Source organism: Pleurodeles waltl, chromosome 7, assembly GCF_031143425.1.
Source record: "Pleurodeles waltl isolate 20211129_DDA chromosome 7, aPleWal1.hap1.20221129, whole genome shotgun sequence".
Classification (NCBI taxonomy): domain Eukaryota; kingdom Metazoa; phylum Chordata; class Amphibia; order Caudata; family Salamandridae; genus Pleurodeles; species Pleurodeles waltl.
In genome coordinates, this window is record NC_090446.1 from 1,199,057,256 (window position 1) to 1,199,084,248 (window position 26,993).

Genomic DNA, 26,993 nt, shown 5'->3' on the forward strand with positions numbered 1-26,993 from the left:
AACGGATTTACACCAAATAAGCAAAAGCACAATCTGCGTACCGAAAGCTAGCTTTCTGCCAAAATTGGAGTCCGGACGTCCAGTGATTTCGGCTGTAGACAAGTCTAAAAGTCCTATGTGAATTAACATGAGAAATGCAATTTTTTTCACCCCCCCCCTTTTCTCAGCCCCTGCTTGACAGATCACCCTGAAACTTTTCGTGCACAACAAGAATCACTGTGACGACACTTTTTTGGGAAAATTTAGTTAAGATTAGTCAAACAGTGCCAAAAATATAGGCAAGTCACAAAACGCTTTTTGTATGGGAACATGGTCCTAATTATAACTACCTGGTGGCGACTGCCGCTAGGAGAGATATATATTTCATTAAAAAAAACAAAGGTTACAGGGACGTTATAGTTACGTTCAGATTTTACGTACACAAATCATAGAAATTCAGCAGTAATAGTTATACTTATCTCAAGAAACTGTAACTCGTATTCTAGGGTAACTATAGCTCACGCCCTGCCATGCACAGTTTTCTCATCAATAATTTTATTGCAAATGTTGCAGTGATATTAAAAATGATGTCATAGAAGATATCATGAGTGATGTTATATGTGGGGTAATTATAGCAGTGCATGGCCTGCAGGTCACAGAAGATGTGAGCATTGAACTCAAATGGTTGAAAAAAAAGGAGGACCATGGTAAAAGTACAGAAATGCAAAGGACATCACTCTTTGATCATTCTGATGTGTACAGAAATTAATCTCATAAAGAACATCCCCACCACTCTGAAATGCAGGATCACATCTCCCTGAAAAACATGTTTACCCAAGCGAAGTTGCTACCAAAGAATAAACAGTGGCATATTGGTATACTACAGTCATTCTCATGCAAGGCACTTTGGCAAGCCAATGATGCATTGAAGCCCCTTGTGCACAGTACTTCATTGTCCTTCAGACACCACTGAAGGCTACAATGTTTTCACCCATATACACAAACTGTGTCCTACTTGATGTGTGCACATGCTCACACCCAACTCTACACCTCTTCATGCTACTCATTTATGACTCCACACTTCTGAAATATATGATAGTGGCTGCCTTGTGAACACATGGGTTAAGACATCCTACCACAACACAACCACTAGCCAACAGAGAGAATGCAGCATAGTGCATGCCCTGATATAATTCCCAATTGAGGAAGGCGTTGGAGTGCAAGGTGCAGAAACAGTGATTCTTGGCCCTTCATCTTGGTCCTTCATCAAGGCTGCTGCAGAACTGCCTCATACTTCACAATATGGCATCAACAAACAATTAAAAATGATACAAAATCACCCACAAAACCTTCTTGGGCCCATAAAACAAATACTCATGCCTTTTCGTATACATCTGTCACTTGAGAATTGTCGAAGCATGCCTCCAATTAGAGTCCAGGAGATGCATCACAGGCATCTTGGACCTTTCTGCTGCCTTTGACAGCATTGATTACACTCTCTTGCTGAAGGTTGTGTCTCACACTTGGATTGATGGTACATCTTTGTCCTGGATCGGATTTTTATTTAGTGACATTTCTCAGTGGGTAGCCCTCTCCCCTTTTTCTGATTCGAGCTGAGACCTGCCAAATGGCGAGCCTGCCACCATCCTGCAAAATCGCACTTGCTAGATATCTTTTATGTTGACTGTTCTGTTATATTGGTTCATAGTACATTTTATAAGTCTTAAGCATAGAACCAGTGGCTCTCAAGTGAATATAATCTATGCTTTAACGCCATTCAGTATTGGCTGTTGAATCCTACTGATCATCACTCCATCTATTTGGACATCCTTCTGATTCCTGCTGTTTTCCCTCCCCATACTCCCCAAATTTCATTCGAGCCTATATCCTCCATCTGTAGAACTACTCCACTTAAGTTTAAGCATTTTGTAAATTGAGAATCGTGATGCATCAATTCCAAGCTCTCTCTCTCATTCCCAAGATCAACTCATTAAAAAGACTGTCTTTCTTTAATCTTGGACTGTTCCACCAGTACATCCCATTGGGTCACTGAGCATGGATTAGGGAAATGCAATATAACTTGGACTTCCAGATTACATCACCGTTCACCTGTGTTGCTATTCATCAATGCTTATAAGTATTTAAAAAAACGTGCAATTTGTAATTTTAAGAACAGTGCTTCTGATTGAATGAAGCTAGATTTAAAAAATCAGGGCAGTGCCTATTGTCTATTTCTCGATATATTTGAGAAGAAGGTCAGTTTTCTAAAATATTGATGAAAATTATTCCCTCTTTCACTCCCATTCCTCTATCGTGTGCTGTCATAATGGCATGACATTCCTGTCACATGCCATTGTATTCGTACTATCTATAGGCACCCTAAGTACTGCCACCCAACTCCTAGAAAAAGCAGTCATAAGCATGTGTACATGTGCAATGCTGTTAAATGCTCAGGCACTGCAGTATATGTGTAGAAACTACCATCATACAACTGCTGTCATCAAATACTACTGTACAGCTAACAGATATCCATCTATAGTAGAATGAGTAGGTTCTGCAGTTACATTCCATGGTTCAGTTTAATATTGTCTGGGACTGCCATCACAAGGCTCATGTGAAGACTTCTGGACTGGGAAAACCATAAATTACCCAGTGAAGTCATCAAAGGCATAGGCACAGTAATTATATGACCAGGGACTTCATGTCTTCACAAAATGTGATCCCATGTACCCAAGAACTGTACGAACACCCACCCATCCATGCATGCATCCACACAGAAACGCATGTGCATATAATTATTCATTCATACACACACCTGGATGGTGATAGGAGCACTGGGTGTTACTGAAGTGATTCTGTGTGGCATTCAGGGTGAGAGCCCCGCTCATGACTTATACGGAGTAGTCCCAGGTTACAGTCAAGGGCTGCAGACCTAGTTTGGTATATCCTGGTACAAAGAATGAGCCATGCACTGAGTATACCATATAAATACATTCACCACAGCCCACCACTGAAGCTAAGGACATGTTTGTTGAATTGTACTGATGCACAGAGCATTCAGCCATGGGCCTTTGCAACATACATACATAGGGTGTCATTACGCCAATGTGGCAGTCCAGCAGCCACTTTATGACTGTTGCGGTCAGACCGCCAGCACCACAAGAACACAACGTTTCAGCGGTCTGGTGGTTCTAATCCGCCAGGGCAGCGCTGCCCCGGGGATTATGAGTTCCTTCTCTGCCGCCGATTACATGGCGGTAGCCCGGCCATGTAAAGGCTGGTGGAGATGGGGTATAGGGGGCCCCATAAGGGTGCACCCTATGCACTGCAACATTGCCACCAGCTCAATTATGGTCCTGCTGGGCCAGCGGGAAACTCATAATGGGGCCCGCAGGAAGGGAACCACACTGGCGGTAACCTGACCGCAGGAGTTTGTTGGATGGCCGTTTCCGTCCGCCAAACTCACAATGACCCCCATAATCACTAATTACGTTCAGCAGTCAAATTTATATGAATTCATTATTTTTTTTAAGTATTGTTACCTTTTATAAAGACAACAACATTCTTAAAAGTGTCAATCCTTTTAAATGAATACCCCACAATTGAAAATGTCCGAAAATCAATAGTGAAAACACAAAAGTTATTAAAAATCACTACTATTCCATGTAAATCCTCAACCAAAAACTACACATATGTTTTCAAAGTAGATTGTCGACCACTGGAGCACTTATTGAACTATTCAGGCTCAACTACATTCAGAATTTAGGGAATTCAGAATTGACATAGAGTAGACAGACATCCTCCTCTTTTCTGTGTGTACCTGCAACATTCTGATCTAAAATGTCTCATATTTTTGCAATCATCCAGAGAAGACCTGAGCAGAGTTATCCATTATGATGGTGGCAAAATGGTGGCCTCTGGATCAGCTGACCGCAAGGTGAGACTGTACGACATCTCTCTAATGAAGGAAGTGCTGCCAGTCATTCATGGACATGCTGGGAGTATCCGAGCAGTGGTCATCTGCGAGCAGCGAGGGTTTGTGGTGAGCGGGAGTTATGATCTGAGTATTAGGTAAGAGTAACTTGAATTGTTGTGGTGCATGTGTTAGGTTGTGTTGTGTGTTAGGCTATGGTCTGTGGACTAGGGGCCTCATTGACGAGGCCTTAGCGCCACACTGCACCACCGGAGGGTAATTGTTTTTAATGGTGCAGTGTGCCAGCCCATATTTACAAGGCCACCTTGCATGGCTTTTGATGGCCTTGTAAATATGGCCCCTTTTCACACGTAAGACTGCGTGAAAGGAGCATTTCATGGGTGATTGTTGCTTGGGATGTTCCCATGCATCACCCATGGAACCCGAAGGAATCCAATACATTCCCAGATTTACAAGTCTGGGAATGCGTCAGATTCCTACACCACCTCAAGGATGGCGTAAGAGTGAGGCAACAGGGAGAAATGTCTTTACTTCTACCCTTGTGTTCCTCTTCCTGTGTGTGCTGCATTCTGCAGCACACATAGAAAGAGGAAAATACCTCTTGTGATTGTTTTTGTGGAGGAAGGTGTCCCTTCCTGCACAAAAACAATCATCCTCACAACGCAGGCCCTCCTAGCATTACAGTGCAAGGGTGTCTTTGTTGGCGCAAGCAGCAGTTTGTGCACCAGCGCAGGGGGAGAGAACAGAAATGCACTGTATCTTGTAGATACATAGCATTTCGGTGCAGGGCTCAAGTTTGATAAACACTGTAAAATGTACTTTCGTACACCCTTCAGTCTAAAAAAGTAACATATGGAGTGATGACTCACAAAAGGTTAATGAGCGCACAGAACAAATCATCTGTGGAAGCTAGTTAACAAAATAGACAGGAGAAGAAAGGAGCAATTGCATTGGAAAGCCAAAGATAAACACATAGTACGGCCTTCCATATGGCAATATATGTGGGAGCATGAAGAAGAAGGTGAAATCTCAGGAAGATCATGTGTTTGCTTAGGAAGGGTAAGGGAGATATGACATAATGGGAGTTAAGAAATGTATATTAGACATGAGGTAGAGGCAAAGTAGACGGGTGGAGTTGGGAGGGGATTTAGTCAAGGAGATAAAAGAAAAGGAGTTCAGTGACAGTGGAGTGGGTGTTTTATGTCATGAGAATATAACAGGATGGGGATTGGACAGGCTTGGGACTGAGGACTCTGAATCTACTGTAAAACTTCAGACAGTATGCTTGACAGAGTCACTTATGCGTAGAGGTCCTTTGCAGAGGTCCTCTTCTTGTATAACTAGAATTGGAGATTTCAGAGAGTCTCTGTGGTAATGATTGACATTGCCATGGACAGCAGCATGATCGAGCAGTTTTTTTCTGCCCTAATATTCTGTAAGCAAACAGGGATGACATTAAAGTGAGAAAACATCAGTTTTGGAGGAAATAGAGATGTGTACAGACTATTAACATGTTCATTAGAAATAGAAATATTATTTCAACGTTGAGAGTGTTTCTACATATTTAATGAGAAATTAATACACGTCCAGCTTTATTAGAAGCTGACTCCTGTTTTGTATTTTAATCCTCTACAATGTGGCACCTAAAGTATGTGACCGAATTACATTTATGTAATCTTGCTTGCCTGGTAAGCAAGTGTTGTGTTCAGATACCACTTCATATTGTCTGGTTGAACATGAATAGCTTAGATAGGCAGAGGCAACTCATTGGGGATTCACCATTGAGGGGTTAAGGTGTAACCCTAGATCTTCTTCTAGAAATACTACATTTCTTAAGATGGTTCACTGTATTTTATTTACAAATACTCGTTTTTTCCCTGTTGCTGTGCAATATGTGATATATCCACAACATCACTACCCAACGTGGTGGCGAGTCCCAGTAGAGGCTCAGGATGCCAAAGATGCACCCACCAAACAGAAACATACAGAGTGGAGGGAATGACTCCGAAGACTCTAAGACACATTGCACCATAAAGCCCAACCTTCAAGGCTGTCAGATTTTAAACCCATTCTGCAACATTAAAACAAATAACCTGAAATAAGCTGACAAAACAAGCAACTGAAGAACCTTACTCATTGATTTATTTCTAGGGAAGCAGTTGGAGTATGACCTGCTACCTGTGTGGCCTTTACCTTCCAAAATAAAGCCTAGACAGTCACCATAAGGCTTTGCTACCATGCAGTGCAGACAGTTAAAAGCGCGACTGGGCTGTCCATGGGCGCCCTGCACTGCCCATGTCCAGTGCATGGGCAGTGCAGAAGCACCCTGTCTCTACCAGCTTTTACATGGTGGTGCAACCTCCATGTAAAAGCTGGCGGAGAGGGGGGGTTGCAATTCCCAGCAGATTAGGACTGCCAGTCCCGCTAGTGGAGGGAAACTGGCGGTGCTGGAAGTCCAACCGTGGCGCAACCGCCACAGTCATAATGTGGCGGTCAGACCGCCACCGCGACCCTGCCAGTTTGAAGACCGCCGGGGTCGTAATGACCGCCTAAGTGTCTACTGCTATTGAGGAGCAAAAACTCAACTTGTGTAAGTAGACCATCTCATATAAACTTTAGTTACTTGCTCCTACCTTCTGTCACATGTGAGCTCCACAAACAATTTAGCAAAGAATAAACTCACCCAAGTATTGAAAACCATTCACTGATTTCTAGTACCATGACGTTGATTTTAAGATAATGTTACTCTTGTTTGTTCTGTGTTCTTTCTTCAGAAAATGGGACTATCATACTGGTGAATGTTTGAGATTTTTTCGAGGTCACACTGGAACAGTAACCTGCCTTGATCTGAAGGAGAACAGACTGACTTCTGGTGCAAGGGACTGTCAAGTGAAAGGTTAGTGAGGCGTTACTAGAAAGTTCTCAATATTTTGCACCAAATGGTTGCCATATAGACCTACAGTTAAAGTTCATGTATTACTTCAATAATAGGTTGGTTTCCCCTTCAAAATTGGTAATGGTGATTTTCCTTTTTTCCCCTTTTCTTAAAATTCTTACATCTGTGGCTACCTCTGTCACTCTTGACTTTTGCCCATGGACATCGATTAGGTCTTACCAATAGTAACAGCTCTGCCATACCTTTTTTACCCTTGTCAGCATTATTTGTCCCCAAGTCTCGGGGGCCACATAGGCAGCAACAGAAATAGAAAGCAGAGGGGCTTATTTAGTGTTTGGTAGAGAGGATACTCCATTGCAGCAGCAACAGAGTACCCTCTCTGCCAAACTGAAGGTCCGCAAATCTGATTTACAATTAGACAGACCTTAAGTATCTCAGCGAATGAGACTACTCCATATTTGTCACTGACAGACTCCTCGGGCAGCCAGATGGATTAAGGGCCAATAGAGGTTTGACCATTCGGCCACCCACCCAATTTAAAGGGGTCGAAAAGTCAGTTTTTATTCCCCCCTTATCACCATGAACAATGTGCTATTGTGCATTATTTAAATGACCCACACATCATGGAAGAAATTTCCCATGATGTTGGGGTGAGTATTTTTTGTTTTTTAAAACATAAAAATCCTACTTTAGGGTTTTGTTTTTGGGAAAATGATAACCTACTAAACATAAAAGAGGGGAGAGCTGACCCAATTATTGAGAATGAAGGCCTGGGTACTCTGTATATCAACAACATACAATACCCTCATTCACCATTCCTTGAAAAGATACACATTTAACAAGAAGACATTTTGCAACATGTTAATAATTAATTTACTTAAATGCAGAAAAAGTATTCAATAAACACAAGTACGTTGTTGACCATGCTTACAAAGCAATGCCTAATCAACACAAATAACAAATGAAATCTACTCACTGACCATCACCATTAAAAAAAACATTTCACAGTGTTTGTCCAGAGTTTTATGATCACCCAAAAATCTTTTCAAAACAAATAGTCCTTTCATAAATGTCCCATAGCGTGGGTGTAAAACAGTGTCAAATAGTCCAATGTCAAGGGCTCAGTTCATTATCATTGTTAGCACCCAAACAATCCAACGCCTCTGCCTAAGCGTTTTGATCTCCCAGGGGCTTAGTTACACAAGATCTTCATCGGGGGCCACATCTTTAAAAGCTTAAAAGAATGCAAGCACATAATATTTCTATATGATTTAATGTGTGTAAAATAAAATAGCCAATTTTGAGTTTATAATTATCTAAAATGTTCCCATCACCTCACCCATGTGAGTGCTCTATTGCTCATAAATGGTAATATCAAGGGGTAATTGCTTTAAAACGTGTCACTGCTTTTTACAAAAAAAGCTGAGAAAGATTATAGCACCACAAACCATTTGTTGATGCCATTTTCAGGAAAACAAACACAAGCTTTCTTCTTCAGCTCTTTATTTACATTTTTTTATTGTATTTTGGCTAATTTCTTGGTCTCCTCTAGGGGAACCCACAAACTCTGGGTACCTGTAGAATATCTACGATGTTGGAAAGAAAGGACGCAAATTTGACGTGGGTAGCTTATGTGGGCAAAAAGTTATGAGGGCCTAAGCGCAAACTGCCCCAAATAGCCAAAAAAATGCCTGCCACCGGCGGGGAAAAGTCCTGGCAGCAAAGGGTTAAGTCAACATTTATTGACATGTTGAAAAATGTCTGCATGTCTTGTTGAATTTGTATCTTTTCAAAGAATGGTGAATGAGGGTGTTGTATATTGTTGATAAAACCTATGACAAGAAAACTGTCAAATTGTTAACTTATTGACAGGAACCAGCTTGACAGAGATTCCTGTCAATAACTAGAGCTGGATATTGGGCTGACAGACAATTCTAAATTTAGAGGGTGAGTACTCTGCAAGGGCGATGGAGCATTTCACACCATCACCATGATGGAGTACAGTTTGTCTTCCAAAGTCTAAATCAGGGCCACAGTTTTAAGAGCCTTGTTACCCTTCCCAGTGCTGCCTCTAGAATCAACTGCAGCATCAAATGAGAGGCTTTTGAGGAGATAAGAAATTGAACAAGGAGTCAACCATGTGATTTAATGTGGCGTTACCCCTGGCATTTTGGTGAACTAACATCCATGCTTGTGGTGTATGTTTATTCTTTCATCAATTGCTTTGTCTTTTACAACTGTGTTGATGCACAGAACCTAATCATTTTGGATAAGGACATGGTTTTCATCACTGCAATTCTGTCCTCTGCCTGCATGGCAATCATTAGCAAAGTTACAAATGGCCTTAAGTAAAAATATGTTGCCATATTTAGACTAGTGCCATGGTCAATTGTTACTGTTCACTTACATGTGTCATACATTCAGGACTCTTTCAAAATTTCACTATCCTTACCAGCCCAGATTATGTGTTACTTTTTTTAACCACTTAAGATTTTGAAACAAATGTTTCAATACTCCCAGAGTCCAGTTATTGTTTCTGCTTGGAGCAACTACAGGAATTCCCTATAGTCAAGCTCCAAGTCTACCTAATAGGACTGTTATACATTACGCAGAATGTGGAAGTTCAGCTAATGATATGAACCCATCAACAAAACAAATCTCATCTAACCTTGGTATCTTTTAAGTTCTTCCTGCATTCTTGTCAACAACTGTATTCTGGGAAGGTCTGTTGAGAAGCCTTCTCTTTTTTAAATATTTGTTTATTGGAATTTCCAAATAGTAAACAAACAAGCAACAACTGTTTAGGATCAGTTTGTACAACACAAGTTCACCTGTTATTGACTGTCATTTGTTAATCAGTGATAACCAACACGGGTCTAGTGCCACAGACAACATATGTCCCCTCTCCAAGACAGTACATAGAATCAGACTCACTTAATGTATCCCAGTAGTTGGTAGTAACGCAGGAGTGCCAAATCGGGTCTCTCTGTGGAAGGCACCTACACGTCGCTTACAAATCATTTTATCAATTGTCAAGCGAAAATGCAACTCCTAGTATCCATTGTGCTACTTTGCATGGAAAAATAAACATGAAAGGTTTTACGTTTTTCTATAAGAGGAGGAAAAATTAATAAAAGGGAAAATGCCTCGCTGGTAATCTTATAGCTCTTTATTGAAGATGAAGATTAGAAATTGATAAATCAACAATCCACTAAACTTCTTTTGACATCAGGGAGAAGAAAAGAGCCAAGCAAGAAATCAGTTGAGGAATCTAGAAAACCAATGGATTTGGCTTTCTGGATTTGATCTCTCGGAACCACTCAATGAAACGTGTCCCTAATATTTGCAGTTACATTCTGTATGTCTTATATGTCTCTCATTTACAGCCACTATTGTGAATGCCAGAATCTACATTTGGCCATTCACTGCTGTGATGCAACAACAGTAGGTGACAAAACTTGTTTGTGACTATTGCTTTGCCATAAAGGAAATCCAGGCTGATCTGGCAGTGCTCTCTGAGATAAGGAGGAGGAGCGTCCCCTACCCCTCCCCCAGCAGCAGCAGCTGCAAACCTTTTCCCAAAAAACAATCATAAACTGTGTTTATGATTGTTTTTTGGGAAAAGGGTTGGGAAAACGGTGGTGATGAGCAAAGAGGGGGAGTGCACACTCCCCCTCAGGGCGCATGTGTGTTTGGCCAGCCGTCTAGGGCGGTCAAACACACATCCGCACAGGGCTCTCTCCAGTGCATCAACACAGTTGCTGGGCTTGAGAGAGCCTGCACAGGCTCCCAGTCTGCCTGAGAGCGCCCTGGCTGTGGGCGCTCCCAGCCAATCCTAATTCTGCTCTAAGCAGCGTCAGGATTGGCGCAGGGCAGGCTGGTAGAATGTGCCTGCCTGCAGCGAGACAGGAGGAGGCAGAGTAGCGGCGCAGGAGCAGAGGTAAGTGTTTTTAAAAAAACAAATTGTATTTAATTGAATTCTTCTCCCCCCCTGCGCACGCGCCACCCTGCCCCTTTTAATAAGCGCGAGCCGCAACTGCAGTGCAGTGATGGCTGTCTGCTCCCATGGGGTGCAGATTCTGAAGAAAAGGCACAGAGTGTGGTGGGTGGTAGGGCGCTAGGTATTTTTGTCTGTTTTTTACATTTGGGACAGGGAGTAGAGAGCGTGTTATGCATGGCTCCACTATCACACCTCTTCCTCTGCATAGAAAATGCAGATGATTTGGGGGGCAAACATAACAAAATTATAGATGAGTAAAAATTGAACAGCAGGACTATTCCACACCTCGGGGTTTCGAGTGCCATCATAGACAACCTGAGCTTAAATCATTTTGTCTATTTGATGTCACTCGGGCCCCTCAGTGAATATCATGTCTGTTACTCCTTGTTTACTCATATATAATTGTAAATGTGGCATCTTGGTATATCACGTTTGCATAGTTCGTACCCTTCAGTTGGGACTACAAAAACTGATTGCTTCCTAATTCATAGACATTCTTATTTAGAGAAGGTTGGTTCCATGCAAAATCAATGTTAAACGTTTGTTAAGGTTATTAGCTCACATTTAACTGTGTTTTGCTATTTACAGTGATGTAGTATCACTGTATTACAAATGATGCAATACCTGATTTGTAATGCCTCATTATAGCACTGGAAACCCCTAGCTGGTAGGGTCAGCAAACCTCTGCTAACTAGGCACCTGTAAACTTGATCACATTTGCACTGTTTCTGTGTATTGTTATTGTTAAAAGCTAACACTTGTGGTAATACTATGATTACTGACGGCATCACCACTAGTACCGCGGTGTGGTATTTCCTGAAATTTTCTATTAAACTGTTAAACATACAGAGTTATTAATTTATTATCCTGAAGTAAGAAGAAAAATAGTATCTTTTAGCAAATGAAAACTATGTTAAAGAATCGATAAGAAACAGACTTGGAGGAGTCTGCTGGCCATGGCATATTTAAGCTAAATTTGTCAATATTTGCTTAGCATTATTATTGAAAGCTGAGTATCCACAATTGAATATCTGCACGAAATAATGTACTAAAACAAATAATATGTTACAAATGACACCTGGTCACTGTTAGTGTTATATTCTTTTGCAAATTGTAATCAATATTTGCTCTGTTTTTACAGTGTGGAATGTTGAAACTGGAAAATGCCTTATGACTTTTAAACATAAAGATCCCATTTCGGCAGTGAAATTGCACAATGACTTTATTGTAAGCGGCTGTGAGAAAGGACTGGTGAAAGTATGGCATGTACCAAGTGCTCAACTGATCAAGGTAAGAAGAGAACAATGGCAGGGGTTAAGTAACAGGTAGCTTCATAGAGAGGGAAGAAAAAGATTACTATGAAACAAAGTTGAAAGGGTGTAACTTGACTGGAGCGTAGGTCAAAAGCAGCAGCAAAAACAAGGTAATGGATGGAATGCATAGTTGACTAAATTCACCACTGGCAGTTGTTTGGGATGATTTGCCCACCATGCCACTTCAAACAAAGACCTGCTTTATACAAATCAATACAAACCCAGCTCCTCCTGGAAACAGTCTGTCCCAAACTGCCAGGCAAGGCCCCCTCCTGAAGGGACCACATGCAACCTCAGAATGGTTTTGACCTACTTAGGTCTTCTCAATGAGGTGTAGCTTGATTCCTGTGGTACAGTGAGCACAGGACCCACATCCCTCGCTAACGCGTTTCCTAAAAACCATATTAAAATAAACAATTTTAGATTTAATTTTTTATTATTTTCAAACCTGTGTTGGGCTAAAACCGTCACTGTCCTGTCCACCTAGACAGATGTTCAGTCAAGCCATTGCCTATTCTTATACCCCTGAGGCAATCTTGCAAACGTTCACTGAAATCCCCTGAATGAAAACATGGTTAGATACTAGTCATTAATCCAGTACTGTAAGCATTCTGTACAGTATGTGTATGTGCATTCTCATTTCTATAGTCTAATTCTCTTCTGTATGAATTAACAGGTATGGAAACGAAGAGCATGCATGGTGGAGTGGAAAGGCACTATTATACCAGGATGTTTTAGCTGATCCAAAAAAGCTTTTATATCACCCTTAGCTTCAGACTACAAAGGGTATATTGTGCTTGATCTTGAGGCTCACCCCTTGAAGGAATCATGTGTAACAGATTTTTTGTCGCACCCCACTTGGTTTCTATATAATGCAGGAGTTTGTTTTCTTGCACATATTTTCCCTGGTTTCTTTAGGTACTGTGGGCGTGGGCAACCCCTATAATTGTACACTCCTAAATATTACCTTAAAAACTCATCCTCGGATTGATGAATTAGAGCTGGAGTTAAACCTCAGTTTCATGATGCAATGAGTCCCCAAGATAAGGCACCCCACAACATATCAAAATACAGTTAAGTAAACACCCACTCAATATTTGAGTTACAGGTCGAAAATAGAATTTTAAAGATTTATTATAAAAATTCAAAAGGTGCGGTACAGAAATCATGCATGCCAAAGCATAAAGTCAGCACCGTGAAAGCAGTCAGTAAGCAGTGCATACAGAGTAGGTGCAAAACCAAAATAGTTCTAAGTCCCAGATGAGCAGCAAAATCAAAGTGGAATCAGGCAACCTCCCTTGTGGCATCGAAATACGTTCTGGCTCAACCCTCAAAATAAGGGGTTTAAATGGACAGTGTTGCATACAAAATCATCAATTTCTGCAGACTTATCATGGGGAAAGCTAAACTATCACCTAATCACCAAATCAGAGTACAACTTTATAAAACTTCATATTGCTTTAGCATCTAAGCTCTTTCACACTACATGAATATTGATTCTCCCCACTCTATGCTAATGGCATCCAAAAACAAAGTGATAGATGGAATGTTTGAATTAATCTCAGCCACTGGTGATCTCTCGGGCGCATCCCAGTTCATTGGTTTTTGCCCACCATGTCACCTTGGTTTGGACCCAGCCATATTCAAATGAGCCTTGACCCTTCTGCAGTGGGAACAATCCAGTCTGAACTGCCAAGACAGGTCCTCTCTGAACCGGAACTCAAGCAACTCAAAACCAGTTTTCCTTTTATTATGGGCTCATCGGAAAGGTGTAGCTTGAGTCCAGTGACACATTGAGTCTGGGAACCACATTTGGGCATGTTTTCATTGAGAACAGCAAGAACAACGTCAATATAAATAAACAAACATGACTCTGCATGACTGCGTGTTGCAGAAGTAACACACCATGTATGTGCGAAAGGAGTCATCCATTTTCACCTAGATGGCGGCAACAGTTAATATGAGGCCTAGTTACATAAGCCAGAAAAACACACTTTAGTACATCATCGCATTGTCGTTTCAAGTGCATTAGCACTATGTCAATGTGTACACTTTAAGTCAAGAGTAAATCCACATTCTGCACGTTGTCAATAATGCACAAAAATATAAAAAGCACAGAAATTTCAACAGTACCGACAAGGAAAATGTTTGTTTAGTTATCTCCTCACCGTATGGCTGTACTGCTCACAAAACCTGGTAGCTAGTCATCCTCTGGAATAATGATGTGCTTCTAAAAAATAAGACCAGACTGTAGCTTTAATTTGCGCTATATAGCTCCCTCATTGTGTATTTCTACTTCATAGACTATCTGGGGGATTTATATGCCCATCTCCTGTCACATGCTGTATATACTTCTTTGTTGGCATCACCACCAGATGCTCCTTTGGAATCTGGCAAAATATTGTAACTTCTGCTGCGTGCAGAAGCAAGCGCCATTCCGCACAAGTATCTCTAGTTTGTAGGGATTCCTTCTTTGTTAAACCAGCTATCTTTTCTTTAGAAAGTGAGTCTTTCAGAGCAAACCTTTCTCTTCCTTCTTTATATTAACTTCTCATTCACTCACCTGTTAACTTTTCTGTCCGGCATACTTGCCCTTTGTGTGATACTCAGTCTGTTCAGTCCTTTCTGTCCTTTTAATGTCCCCAGAATTCTGTAAATAACTAGAAAGGCTATCAGAATGTTGATAGCTATCTAGCTTCAAATTCTATTACATCCCCTCAAATATATTCACCCCTACTGGACTCCTGCAGTGGAGGAGTTCCAGTTATGGTTTTTTGCTTCACCTTTTGATTTCTCTTTGTCTACAACTCAGCTTTCTCCTTGCTGGAGCCCTCATTCTAATTTTTTGCTTTGAGTTGTGGTTTCACAGATCGAGAGCCTGAGGTATCACAGCCCATAGAGGTGTAAACCTCTGAAATAATCTTTGGATGTTCTTGTTCACAATCTGGAATGGGAAACACTACCACCCTCTGGCGCTCTGCCAGAACTGCAGCTTCCACTCAACTATTACTCAGTATTATCAAGGAGACCATTTCAAAATCACCTATTAGTTTCATCACTAAGTCAAGAGAAGGTGCAGAAACTTGCTCGTTTTGTATTTGTTTTCTGTAAAACGTCAAAGGATGTAGCATGTGTAGTAGTATAAATACTTACATTTGTTGTTCCCCACATGGTACACTGTTCTATGGGTAGTACCATACCAAGTGGAACAAATTGATAGTATCCTATGTGCATCCTGGGGTGTTGCGAGAGGATTTTGTTCGTGCTTTGCTTATGATCATTAATAGTTTGAGGACTAAACTGCCTGCACCGCAGAATGCGTGTGTTGTGCAGGACTGAGAACAAACACTGCCATAGCAGTTCACTGTAGAACATATTGTTGAAGTCACCTATAGATGGCCACTATCTCGTTTATTAAATGCCCTGCAGCAGCAAAATTCGCTATAGCAGGTTATGGTGTTCACCCAGCTAATACGGGCCCGGTAGATCCCTAGCTAAGAGGAGTTGTGTAGCGGGTGCCCTGAAATGTATCCCTATGAAATTAGATTGCTCCATTATCCAACAGATTTAAAACGTGAGGTTCAAAATTTGAAATCAAAACTAGGAAATAACCTAAGTCAAGCACTTGACAAACTTACAGTAGAAAGGACACCAATGTGTCCATACTAAAGGAGGTAATCAATGTTACAACGGACATCTGTGCTAACAGTAATAAGTTAATATCTTGGTTGTGTCGTCCAGAATTACTCACAGGCTACAAAAATGTGTCACATGTATTGGTTGCCTTTAATATGATTTCTAGATAATTCTTCCATACCACGGCCCAGGAATAGATCCTCCTAACTCTGGCGTTGATATACAAACAACTTGGTCAATGTGCCACCCTAGGACAGAAAGCCAGCTGGACTGCAATCACCACACAACCCACTGAGCACTAAGTTGACAGGTATACATTTACCACTGATAAGACACGTTCTGGCATGCCCCCATGTGCAACCCTCCGTAGTTGGCTAAAATACACTACACTTTCCTGTCTCAAGCATAATGGCATGCAATTTTAGAGCCATTCCTACAACTCCAGTGGGAGCTAAGGCAGCTGTAAGTGGGTCACCCCTATTTTCTACATTCATCAACAATCTGCAACGCTTTAAACTTTTCAGTTCTGGAAGTAAACACCCACACCTTATAAACATTCTTATTACATAGAATTCACCTCTATGGCAGTATTACACCTACTTAACATTGAGACATGCACAGACATCAACTAGTGAATATCTATTCTCAAAAGGAGTTTTAGCTTTTTCCCAACAGGTTTGGCTTTAAGTCAAAACCGAATTTGAAATCTACCTCTGCAGCACATATCAGGTACGGTCGCCTTTACCTTGTTTAACAAGGAGTACTACTTGCAATCCATAGTTTTATTAATTGATAAACAGGGAATGCAGCCCTTCTACCCTAGCCTTAAAGGGCAGCGGGACCCTTTCCCTCAGAGCTGGCTCACACACTGTGTCCCGGGACACAGTAGCTCCTAGGCCGCTGGAGCCTGGGCAGGGAAGGCAAGCCTGCTTCCATCCGGCAGGAGCTTTGAAAATGCTCCTGCTGGGTGGGAACAGACCTCTTATGGGCAGGAAAACTATGATTGCTCCCACCTAGCGGGAGCAGGCACCAACAGTTGCTGCTGGGCGGGAGCAATGCCGGCTCCTAAAACACCTAGGATGGGTGCCTGAAGGAAACAACTTGGGCCCTTGGGCTCCACCTGTGGCCTCAAATGTACTGTTTGGTGAGTGCCCTGCATAGGCACTGGGGCACCCACCCTGGGGTCCCTTGTGGCTTTAGGGAAGTGGGGGAAGTTGCCCATCCCCTTATTAGAAAAAAGGGCCTGGGGCCCACAGTGGCACAGGAGGGAACTGCACAGCCCCACCCCTCCAAATATGTTTTGGCACGTGGCCTCACTTCTCTTAAAAAGTAATTACAGCCCCAGGGAATGGGGTCGCTAGGTCCTGAAAAGGCTCAGGACGGAGGGCTGTACACAACATTCCTCTTTTTTGGACAAATTGGCCCTGGTAAATGGCGCCAGCCTAAGTGTGGACAGGACCTGTGCGACCATCTACATGCTGCGCTTGCAAGTCGTGTGTGGGGTTGGCGGCTAACAGTGGGTTAGATGCCATCCCTGGCAGCAGGCCAGACCCTTCAGCCAACCCCACCCTGCACATAGCCAAAGGCCATGAGCGGTGGCAGCTTGGCTGTCTGCGGGAGGGATGGCTTTACGTATGGTAATAAAATATTACATTACGTTACAAAAAATCCTAGAAATCAACTGAAAATACCTAACGTTTACAGTGACTATAACTTGCAACCTCGTCATGCGCAGCTAATTACCCACATATTACATCACTCATCCCATGATGTATCACTGATAACATAACTGGAACATTTTATATTACATCTTTGATGCCAAGACTATGCATGACAAAGGTGCATGGTATAGTTACTTAGGGGCGAAGCTATAGTTACTGGGGATGCATATCTATAACTGGCGAATTTCAGTGGTTTATTGAGTTTAAAACATTACGTTGTCACTGAAATTTTCACCTAACGATAACATACACATATTGTGTGAAATTGGGTAATTGGTTGTGTGGGGTGATAGCCCTCTGCAAGTAATGACCACAATCCCTTGCAGGTAAACCACAAAAACTCACTAAATTTACCTGTGCTTAACCCTGAGTAGCATGACAGTCAGGATTAACCTAGAGGCAACGTGTAAAGTATTTTTGGAGCACACAAACAGTAATCAAGTGAAAACACAAGACAAGAAAAATCTCAAACCAATTTAGAAAAGAGTACATTTTAATAATGTATTTGACACCAAAATGACGAAAATCCAATCAGTAGTACCAGAGATATGATTTTTTAGAATTTTTTGTGAAAACTGGCACCTGAAAGTTAAATGCACCAACCGCATGAGACTGCGTCAAAGTGGAAAAATATGGCCAAACGCAATGGAGAACAGTTTGGATACAAGAAGTGGATTGACCCCGATCAGTGATTATCGATTGCCCTCGGTCATAGAAAAAAAATCTGAGAAAAAGTGCCTGAAAAGGTAAAGTTCACCGGGCCAAAGCTGCAGGAGATGTCTGAGAAAGGAGCGTCTTCGTCAGATAGACTTGGGTTGAAGCCTCAATTAAAATTTCTAAGTTTGGTCTTAGTCTCTGAAAGGGAAGTCAAAAAGCTGCAGCAGGATGAGACAGGTAGCTTTAACCGAAGACGGTTCTGTGAGGCCGGAAACCCATTTGGCAAAGGATTGTTGAAAAGGATTTGTTGCTGCATGAGAAGCCACAAAGTCAATTCAACTGGTGATGCACCTCGGGCAGATTGGAGCCGGTTTGTTCAGGTCTTCCCCTAGTTCTCAAGGCACTTTTGGGACAAAATTTGTCTATTTCTCAGTTTTGGATTTTGGCCATCTGGGACCCTTAAGCACCACTTCAAAGATTTCAGGACTTGTGGGGGAGGGCACTACTTGGAGGGTCAGGACTCATTCAGGCGGCGTCCAGATGTGGATTCAAGATGGTGGAAGCCTTTTGTGTCCCTGTGGCTCTGAACAGGAAGCCAGCACACTATCCCTTGTGAGTCACTCCAGAGGTTCTGGGACAGTTGAAGATCCATTCCTTGTACCTAGACAGAAGTGGCAGAGCAGGAGGACAAAAGGGCAGCAATCCAGCAGGGCAGCAGTCCTTCACAACAGCAGTCCAGCAGAGTAGCAGTCTTTCCGGCAGCACTACAGTCCTTCTTCCTGGCAGATTATCCACAAGTTCAGAAGTATTTAGGTTGAGCATAGCAGAGCGCAAGCGCTGCTTTTCCGACGTGTTGGTATCTATATGGGCTTTTAACCACGGCCACCGCACGCCCATCACTACCTCTCGTTCATGGTCCTTTCTTTTCATTGGTAATGAGCTTTACGTTTGCCCCGCCTTGGGGCAGTTTTGTTACTGCCTTGCAGATCGATCCTGTTACATGGATAATTGGACTTTTGATGATAACTTTGTGAGGAAACTTATTTTTCCTTTTGTGTGTCTCCTTCACGCTTCTGGCGACGCTTTGAATCTGCTTGGTTTTTTCAAGGAGAGATTCTGCTCACATATTCCTGTTACTAAAATTTCATTCATGTTTTTGTATTCGGGAGTTTTAGTTGAGTGTTTTTGTTCTGTGGTGTTGGCAGTCTTTCTGAATCCAAGAGTCATCCCTTCATTTTACTAATACTCAAGAAGGAACCGCAGGTAATGGAGCAGAGGGGCTGGCGTCATCACCCTGGAGGGGATCTGGGTGCTGTCCTGTTATTAATCCCTTGGCTAGGAGTGTAAAACAGATCCAGATGGATTGCTGCCGTTTCTACATTCAGTAACACTTCATTTAGAAGTATGACAAGCTTGGGATCCCCCGAACGACTGCCAGTTACCTAAATATTTCAGAACGAGTTGACTAAAGAGCGTGGAGAGATTGTGGGTGCATAGTGAGAGCTACAATTTTCTGAGCAGTAAGGAATTCTGGACAAGTGCCCTATTGCACAACCATCTGGTGATGCACACCATATTTCCTGAGCTGGAAAGAAGTCCACTCTACCTCAGCATTGGTTTTGTGTGCACAGTAACAAGCACAGGGTAACAAATAATAATGCTGTGATGGAGACATTGGCTTTCCTGAAGAATGGCTGAGTAAACCGACTGTAAAACAGCTCTGCACTAAACCACAACTAACCACAAAAGAGATAATATGAACGGTGGGGAAACCGGTTCCAGCACTGACGCTTGTGATCTTGCGCAGATCATCGTTTGAAACCTGAGTCAGCTGTTGAGGAACATTTCAATATTTAAATATCTAAGTGAATCAGCCTTGCGTTCTGCCATTCCCAAACGAGTTGTGTCATTAGAGTTCTGCATCATACATTGAACCCGAGAGGCGGTCTCTCCTTGAGATGGGTTGAGACGCCCCCGCCTCCTCTCCGAGGCCAGGAGTGGAGGAGAAGCTCATAGCTACGTCTTGATTGCACCTCCATAATCAAAAGGGCAGGAGGTCACTGCGCTTTCTCTTTTGTGCTGCTGACGCGTCCTACAAGGAAGAGAAACAAAGCACTGATTCAGTGGCGCACAGCCAAGGCCGAAAGTGATGCTCTACCAGGCACAATGTTGACATTTTTTCGTAAAAAGCATACCTGGAATCTATAAAGTATTCTGGGGTATAGATTAGTTAATTTTTTTCTTACAGAAACAGAGGTTTTCCCAATTTCCCAGTTATTTACCTTTACGGTTGGTAAAAAAAACTTGAATTTCTTCATATTAGTTGAATGTTTTTTCCACATGTATGGTGGGATATTTTCTCGCAGCACGCTAGAGTTGCTCCGAAAACTGATGTGTTACTGTGAGGGAAGCTTACACTGCTGGTTCCTCTGCTGTGTCTGCTGTGTGTGAGTGAATCTTGCACTGCTGCCTGTGCTTTGTCTGCTGTGTGTGAGTGAATCTTACACTGCTGCCTGTGCTGTATCTGCTGTGTGTGGGGGAAGCTTGCAATGCTGGTGCCTGCAATGTATCTGCTGTGTGTGAGGGAAGCTTCCATTGTACCTTCTCTGTGAGAAAAGCTTGCACTGTACCTTCTCCGTGAGGGAGCATGCACTGCAGTCTGTACTGTATCCACTGTGTGCAAGGGAAGCATGCACTGCTGGTGACTGTAATGTATCTGGTGTGTGAGGAAAGCTTCCATTGTACCTTCTGTGTGAAAAAAGCTTGCATTGTACCTTCTCTGTGAGGTAAGCTTACATTGTACCTTCCGTGGGAGGGAAGCTTGCAATGTACCGTCTCTGAGAGGGAAGCTTGCCTGGTACCTTCTGTGTGAGGGACGCTTGCATTGTATCTTCTCTGTGAGGGAAGCTTGCACTCCTGCTGTGCTGTATATGGTATGTGAGGGAACCTTGGACTGCTGCCTGCACTGTATCTGTTTCTTGTGTAAGGGAATCTTGTATTGTGCATTCTCTAAGAGGGAAGCTTGCACCGCTGCCTGCACTGTATCTGTTCTGTGGATAAGGGAAGCTTGCATTCTACATTCTCTGTGAGGGAAAATTGCACTGCTGCTGTGCTGTATCTGCTCCATGTGTAAGACATTGCATTGTGACATGTGCATTGTACATTCTCTGAGAGGGAAGCTTGCCCTGCTGCTGTGCTGTATCTGTTCCATGTGTAAGTGAAGCTTGCATTGTACGTTCTCTGAGAGGGAAGCTTGCACTGCTGCTGTACTGTATCTGTGTGTGAGGCCAGCTTGCAGTGTACCTTCTGTGTGAAGGAATCTTGCACTACTGTTGTGCTGTATCTGGTGCATGAGGAAGGCTTGCACTGCTGCGTGCACTGTATCTGTTCCTTATGTGAGGGAATCTTGCATTGTACATTATCTTAGAGGGAAGCTTTCACCGCTGCTGTGCTGTATCTGCTATGTGTGAGGAAAGCTAGCATTTTACCTTCTGTTTGAAGAAAGCTTGCACTTCTGCTGTGCCATATCTGGTGTGTGAGGGAAGCTTGCACCGCTGCCTGCATTGTATCTGTTCCTTGGGTAAGGGAAGCTCTCATTGTAAAGTCTCTGAGAGGGAAGCTTGCACTGCTGCTGCCAATCTGCTGTGTATGAGGGAAGCTTGCATTGGACTTTCTGTGTAAGGGGAGCTTCCACCAGTTCCAAAATAAACTACCTATCCCTCTCTATCTTCCTTTCTATCTATTCTATGCAGCTCCTACCCATATATATTCACCATACCACATAGTTACACTACACAAATACACTCAGTACCACACAATTCCACACATAACAATTCATATACAAACCCTAAATTTCCACTTCACAACACGTACATCCACTACACTCCAAACCAAATCACATAAATAAAAGACATTTGCCCTCATTATGACCCTGGCGGTCTTCGCCATGGCCACAGTGGTGGTTTCTCTGCCGAAAGACTGGCGGTAAAGACGGTCACATTATGAGTGTGAGCCACATCCCCGCTCATACCGCCAGGGCGGTTGGACATGCTGGGCTGGAGATTAGCATTTTCGACCCGGCGGTCCAACGAAGACCGCTGGTAGTATTAGGAGACGGCTTTCCACCAGGATTTCCGTGGCAGTAGCACTGCCACGAAAACCCTGGCTGAAAGGCTAGCAGTGTCAGGAAATATCTTTCCTGTCACCAGCAGTTGACTCCCCCACACCCCCTTCAAGCCCAATACCCCTCCACCCCCCTCCATACCAGAACCCCTGACCCCCCTCACCGGAACCCTCTTCTAGTACAGCTCCCCCTCCCCCAAGTGCCCACCCCCCTTTCTAGGACAGAGCCCCACCCCCTTCTAGTACAGCACCCCCAACCCTCTTCTAGTACAGTGCCCCCTTCCCCCACCCCCCCACATACATGCACACAGACACCCTGCATACACTCATTCACGCGCCTTGTATACACTCATACACCAACACTGACATACATGCATATACTCACAAGCATCCATACATGCATACACTTCAACATTCATAGACGCACTCACTTCAACATTCATACTTGCATTCCACCACGCATACACATATACATTCACATGTGCATACACACACCCATGCACACACATGCATACACATACACGCACACACGCAGACAACACCCACATGCACACAAAACACCCATCACCCTCCCACCCCCTCCCCTGTCGGACACCCAACTTACCTTGGTTGCCGAGGAGGTCGTCCGGCAGGGAATGGGAACGGGCACTTCCACAGCTGGCAGCACCCTGCCATCAGGACACTGCCAGGCCGTATTACATGTCATAATACGGCTGGTAGAGTCCTTTTGGCGGGGTGGGGCCGATGGTGGAACAGCCCATGCGTCTCTGACCGCCAGCATGACTACTGGAATTTTCCAAAAAAGTGTGTCCAAGAATCTGGTTTTGCATAGGAACTTTCGGGGTGATCTCTCAAGTGGGGGCTGAGAAAAAGGGGCCATGTCCCATTTTAATTGCCATAGAGATTTTAGGCGCGACTACGGGCTGAACTGCAGTATGAAATTACATTAAATTTAGCAGGAAGGTAGCTCGTAGTCCAGAAAGAGTGTTTTGTTATTTGGTGTAAATTCCTTCAGTAGTTTTTGAACTACTAAAAGAAAACCAAATTTGTATATTTAGAGGCGCAAAGGATTCACAAATTTGCCCTATATTGTGCAAAGATCTGATTGGCTGCCAACACTTCAACCAGGAAGAGTTGGCAACCATGTTGAGACTCTGCTTTAGCCGAGTCTGAAAAACAAATGAAATAAATAGGAAAGGGCAAAGGGTACATTTACCCTAACCCCTAGCCTTGATGCAGGGGTACCCCTACTATATCCCCCACACCTCACTCCCACCCACGGCTTAAAAGTATTTTTTTTTAAAATACAATCACAGCGAAAATCGCGGAAAATACACAAATTTTGCAGTTTTTTTTTTTAAAAAGCAAGAATTTTCTCCTGGGCTTGCTTTTCATTTTGCCCACAGGTGGGCTAGGTCCTGGGGGCATTGCCAGAATATAGGACAGGGGCATAGAGTCCAAGCCCCCTCCCCCCCCCCATATGGCTTATGGGGACCTCCAACTCCCCAGGGCACTTCATATTATGTATGCAGGGCATGCACAGTAATTTTTTGTATGTAGGCGGGGCATCTCCATGGCAAATGCTGTTAAATGTATGTGCAGGCCTGTCAAAACCCCCCTCTACCCCATGGACTGCCACTTATTAGGGGTCAAATGGTCTTTAATGAATGCGCTCTGTGGTCCGCCACATCCCTGGGGCAATGAATGTAATGTATGGGGGGAGGGCTGCGTGGCCCCCCTGCAGACCCAGAGGCCACCACCTCTCCAGGACTCAATTGACTTAATGTAGAGGGTCCGTTGCGGACCCCCAGCCCCAGGGACCACCACCTGTCGGGGGCAAAATTAAATGAAGGAGGGGGGCCACATGGCTTCCCCTCGTGGAAACATAGATGGCCCTGAGGTCTGCCACCCCCCAAGACTGCCTCCTGCTACCCCCTGAGGTGCCCACCCTTAGGAGGTAGCTGTTTCCTTTTGCTTGGCGGGAGCTGACAGTTACCGTCAAGCAGAAGCAAACATAACTGTGCTTTCAGCAAGTAGGAGCTATCATAGAAATTCAGCAGTTGTAGTTAGTTTTTTCAAGTAACTGTAACTTGTGCCCTAAGGTAACTATAACTCGTGCCCTCACCATTCACTGCTAATTACCCCACATATTGCAACACTCATGACATCTTTGATAACATAATTGATAATATCAATATATTATTTGCAGTAAAACTATTGAGACGAAAACTGTGCATGGCAGGGCCACGGGCTATAGGGCCTGATTATGATCTTGGCGGATGGGATATTCCACCACAAATGTGACGGATATCCCATCCACAGTATTACAAGTTCCATAGGATATAATGGACGGCGGACGGGATATCTGTCACGTTTGTGGTGGAGTATCCCATCCGCCAAGATCGTAATCAGGCCCATAATTATCCTAGGGCTTGAGTTTTAGTTACTTGAAATAACTCTTAACTATAACCCCAGAATTTCGATTCTTTTGTACATTGAAAATGTGAGCCTAACTATAACGTCTCTGTAACCTTTGATTTGTTAAAGTAAATTTCTGTGCTTTTTTCATTCTATTTCCTAACTATAACGTCCCTGTAACCTTTGTTTTTTTCAGTGAAAAAATAAATAAATATATATATATATATATATATATATATGTTTGATGGCATGTGTAGCTGCAGATACACAAGCTATGCATTATTCCGCCATCTAGTGTTGGGCTCGGAGTGTTACAAGTTGTTTTTCTTCGAAGAAGTCTTTTCGTAGTCACGGGATCGAGTGACTCCTCCTCTCGGTCAAACTGCGCATGGTTATCAACTCCACTGTTAGATTGTTTTCTTTCCGCTGTCGGGTTTGGACGTGTTTCCTCTCGCTCTGAGATTTCGAATCGGAAACTTCAGAAAACTCCCTTAATCGTCAGTATTGTTTCAATCGCATTTCCACCTAGCCTCGAACAGATAGTACTGTCGGAAACTAGATTTTGCCCTTCTGGGTGCGTCCGCACGACTCAGGCCTGTTCCGGCCTACCGCGTCGAAGCCTGATGGATCGGCCTCCATTTCGATTTTTCCTCAATGCCACGCAAAATTTCCCTACACAGATCAACACTTTGTTTGTAATTTGTGTCTTTCTCCCGATCACAAAGAAGAAGATTGTGAGGCCTGTCGATCGTTTAGATCCAATAAGACCCTGCGTGATCAGAGAGCCAGAATATTGGAAATGGCGTCGAAGAGTACAGAACATCTCGACATCATGGAGGAAGAACAGGCGCAGACAGAGGTCTCCATTAGAGACATTGACTCCAAACAAGAATAGTTAGAAGATAGGCCTATCACTGCTGGACAGCATGTGAGTACGTCTGCCCCTACGCCCACTTATAAAAAATAATCGACGGCCTTGGGTACACCGATGCCAGAGAGCCATGGTTCGACCCGAAAAAAGACTCTTGTCAAACGACCTTCAGGTTCGGCGTCGAAAAAGGCCACTCCTCCGTCGGTATCGGAGTTGAGTAAATCCATTAAGAGTTCTACTTCGGACTCGAGCAAGCATGCTCACTCCTCGGAGTTGAAGCCTCGATGCCCTGCTTCGGAGCCGAAACAAGCGGCTGCATTTTCGGGACCGAAACAGCTACCATCTTCATAGCCGATAAAATCTTCTTATTCAGAAGAGCAAGGACTTTCGAACCGTCTTAAACAGATCTCAAAATCACTGCATGAACAATCTTATAGACCTTCTGATGAGGACACTGAGATTCAGCCTATCCTTGAGGTTATGGATAACAGACAATCAAGGATCCACATCCATAAAGAGACTGGCAGAATAGTTACTGCACCTCCTCTACAAACCAAAAGGAACCTGGCCTTTCAAGAACAATTAGACACTGCTCAACCACCAGCAAAAATGTATAAACAGAAGGAGAAGCTAGTACCTGCCCATACTTCTCCCCCTCATTCTCCACGACTTTCTTTTCCGCCTCCACCCACTAGCCCACCACCCTTACCTTCACCAACTCATTCGCAATATTAACATGGTGATACAGTTAATCCTTGGGATCTATAGGACCCAGATGCTATTCCTGACAATGATCCTGATTTATGCCCTTCTAAGCCTTCTCCACCAGAGGACAATACTGCAATACAGGTTGTTTCCAGGGCAGCAGCATACCATGGGGTGCTTATGCCCACTGAGCCCCTAGAAGAGGATTTTCTGTTTAACACTCTATCCTCCACACACACAAGATATCAATGCCTTCCTATGCTACCTGGCATGGTTAAACATACAGATCAAATATTTAGTGAGCCAGTCAAAGCTAGAGTAATACCTCCACGCATTGCTAAAAAGTATAAACCTGCTCCTACAGACCCTGATTATATTACACACCAAGTTCCTCCAGACTCAGTGGTAGTAAGTGCGGCTAGAAAAAGGGCTAATAGCCAGTCATCGGGGATGCTCCTCCCCCTGATAAGGAGAGTAGGAAATTCGATGCTGCTGGCAAGAGGTTAGCCACACAGGCTGCCAACCAATGGTGAATTGCCAATTCGCAAGCCTTGCTAGCAAGATACAATAGAGCCCACTGGGATGAGATTCAGGAACTCCTATATCACCCCCAAAAGGAACACCAAAAAAGGGTACTGGCACAGCAAATTGTGGAAGAGGGTCAGGCCATAAGCAATAATCAAATACAGTCTGCCCTTGATGCTGCAGATACAGCAGCTAGAAGTATCAATACTGCCAATA

The 26,993-nt window shown here is 43.4% G+C and overlaps 1 protein-coding gene across 2 annotated transcripts in view; it reads left to right on the forward strand.

The window, feature by feature from the left end:
* Window positions 1-26,993, forward strand: part of LOC138246098 (F-box and WD repeat domain containing protein 10B-like) — a 158,517-nt gene that overhangs the window by 98,483 nt on the left and 33,041 nt on the right. The window contains exons 7-9 of one of the 2 annotated variants that reach the window (XM_069200335.1): window positions 3,847-4,050; window positions 6,688-6,809; window positions 11,951-12,099. In XM_069200335.1, coding sequence (XP_069056436.1) covers window positions 3,847-4,050; window positions 6,688-6,809; window positions 11,951-12,099 — 475 coding nt within the window. The remainder of the gene's footprint in view (window positions 1-3,846; window positions 4,051-6,687; window positions 6,810-11,950; window positions 12,100-26,993) is intronic. The other variant, XM_069200336.1, reaches the window with a different exon arrangement.